This window comes from Trichechus manatus, unplaced genomic scaffold (assembly GCF_000243295.1).
Source record: "Trichechus manatus latirostris isolate Lorelei unplaced genomic scaffold, TriManLat1.0 scaffold00069, whole genome shotgun sequence".
Classification (NCBI taxonomy): Eukaryota; Metazoa; Chordata; class Mammalia; order Sirenia; family Trichechidae; genus Trichechus; species Trichechus manatus.
The window spans coordinates 13,535,970-13,538,150 of record NW_004444005.1 but is presented as its reverse complement, the minus strand read 5'-3'; the positions used below and the strand labels follow the sequence as shown (position 1 = coordinate 13,538,150).

Here is a 2,181-nt window from a genome sequence, read left to right as displayed (position 1 = left end):
ACACCCTGTATCTGAGCACCCGTGGGTGACTCAACATCCCACCGTGCGCATCTGTGACACTGAGCGGGTCCACACCCTGTATCTGAGCACCCGTGTGTGACTCAACATCCACCGTGCATGTCTGTGACACCGAGTGGGTCCACACCCTGCATCCAAGCACCAGTGACCTGACACACCCTACTATGTGAGTCTGTGATGCCAGGCAGGTCTGCACCACATATCTGATCACCCATGACTCAATGTCCTACTGTGTGCATCTGTGATGCCGGGCAGGTCCTTGCCCTGTATTTGAGCACCTATGACTTGATGTCCCACTGTGTGCATCTGTGACACCAAGTGATTCTGCACCCAGTATCTAAGTGTCCGTAACTCAGTGTCCTACTGTGCGCATCCATGCCCTGTATGCCTGAATGGGTCTGTGCCTCGTATCCAATCACCCAAGCGAGACTTGTTGCTCCACTGCTGGCACTGTGCACACTCAGTGGGTCTGCACCCTGAGTACCCATGACTTAACATCCCACTGCGTATCTGTGATGCTGAGTGGATCTGCACTCCTTATCTGAACACTCATGACTTGAAGTCCCACTGTGCGTGTCTGTGGCACCGGGTGGGTCTGTGCCCTGTACCCGAGCATGTGTGACTTGACGCCCCACCATGTGCATCTGTGACGCTGAGTGGGTCTGTACCCTGTACCTGAGTGTCTGTGACTCGATGCCCTACTGTGCACGTCTATCCCTCATTAATGGGTGGGTCTGAGAACGAGGAAAGGACTGCCACCTGTTTCCACTTGGGGCTGCCCTTGGGCCCCCTTTCCTCATTCCAACCCAGGTGCCACGCCAGCCCTTCAGCCCAGTGGCACGTTAGCATGTGTGTGTGAGCTCCGCCCGGCACTGTCTGGCCGCACTGGACCTCCCATCTCCTGTGTAAGTGCACGGTGCCCAAGCATGTCTGCGTGTCCTGCACCAGTGCCCCGAGGACAGAGCCGGCAGAGGGTCTCCTCTGCCCGGGGGTCCACCCCAGGTCAGGCATCACCAGGTCACAGAGAACTCCTGGAGGGTGACAAGTCTTTGGAGGGGCCCGGGAAGGGGCCCAGAAAGTGTGGCTGACACACTGCGTGAAAGACCCCTTGGACACGTGGACCTGAGTCTCCTCTTGCCTCAACACAGACCCCAGGTGTGAGGATGTGGCCAGTTCCTGGTCTCTAGCCACCCACTTCCACCTGAACCCCCTAGGTGAGCCTCCTGGGGTCGCCTCCCTGCCCTTTGGGGCTGGTGTGTCCTGTACAGACCCCAGTGCCATGTGCTCCCCCAGAGCCCATCACGGGCCCTGCTGCACCTGCCAACCCCGTCAGAGGCTCCTGATGCCTGGAGGGAGGTCGGCCCGCCTCTCAGTGCTTCTCCTTGTCCCCCCGGCTCCCCGTCTGCCCCACGGCCTCTGCACCCCCTCCCTGCACCCCAGCACCCTCGACTCTGCATCCACTGGTCAAGGCCCCCGCCCTGCCCTGAGCCATCTGTTCACCTGTCATGCCTTCCTCTGACCCTCACCGGGTCCTCTCCGACCTGCTCACCCCACTCTCCATCTCGCCTTCTGTATGTGACATTCTACACGCCAGACCCAGAGTCTCCTTTATTAGGGGGTCCAGGAGGGGCATAGTCCATCTCAGGCGCGAAGAATGGAAAGCAAGACAACAATGAAACCAGGAAACGGGCCTGGGACAGGATCAAGCACCGGGGGATGGGGGTAGGGGGGCCTGGTTGGGAAATCCCCGGGGCGCGGTCTGCGGTCGACCCCGCCAGGCCGGTGCGGTGGGGAGCGCAGCGCCCGCGGAATGGACAGCGCGGGTGGCCGAGAGGTGACGCGGGAAGAGGCTGGGACACCTGCGAACACCCGCCCGCCCGCGCCCCCGCCTCACCTGCGAAGTTCTTGGTGAAGACCAGGGTGACCAGCAAGATGGGGACAAGCACGGTGCCGATAGTCACCACGCGGTCGAATGGCAGCTCCAGCTTCAGCTGCAGAAGCAGCGCGGCCAGCGCGCCCGCCTTGTCTTCCTGGGCGCCCGGCAAGATCAGCTCCCGCAGCTTCTCGCCCGCCAGCAGCGCTGTCGCCATGTCCGCCGACTGCTCCAGGAGGTGGTGCATGGGGGGCGGGGGGCAGCCCGGCGGAGGGGGGCGCGGGGCGGGG

The 2,181-nt window shown here is 62.1% G+C and overlaps 1 protein-coding gene across 1 annotated transcript in view; it reads right to left on the bottom strand.

Annotated features, from left to right (window-relative positions):
• The window catches only part of PANX2 (pannexin 2), a 16,915-nt gene extending 14,777 nt beyond the window's left edge, over window positions 1–2,138 (bottom strand). The window contains exon 1 of the mRNA XM_004380022.1: window positions 1,908–2,138. Coding sequence (XP_004380079.1) covers window positions 1,908–2,138 — 231 coding nt within the window. The remainder of the gene's footprint in view (window positions 1–1,907) is intronic.
• Window positions 2,139–2,181: the final 43 nt, after the last annotated feature.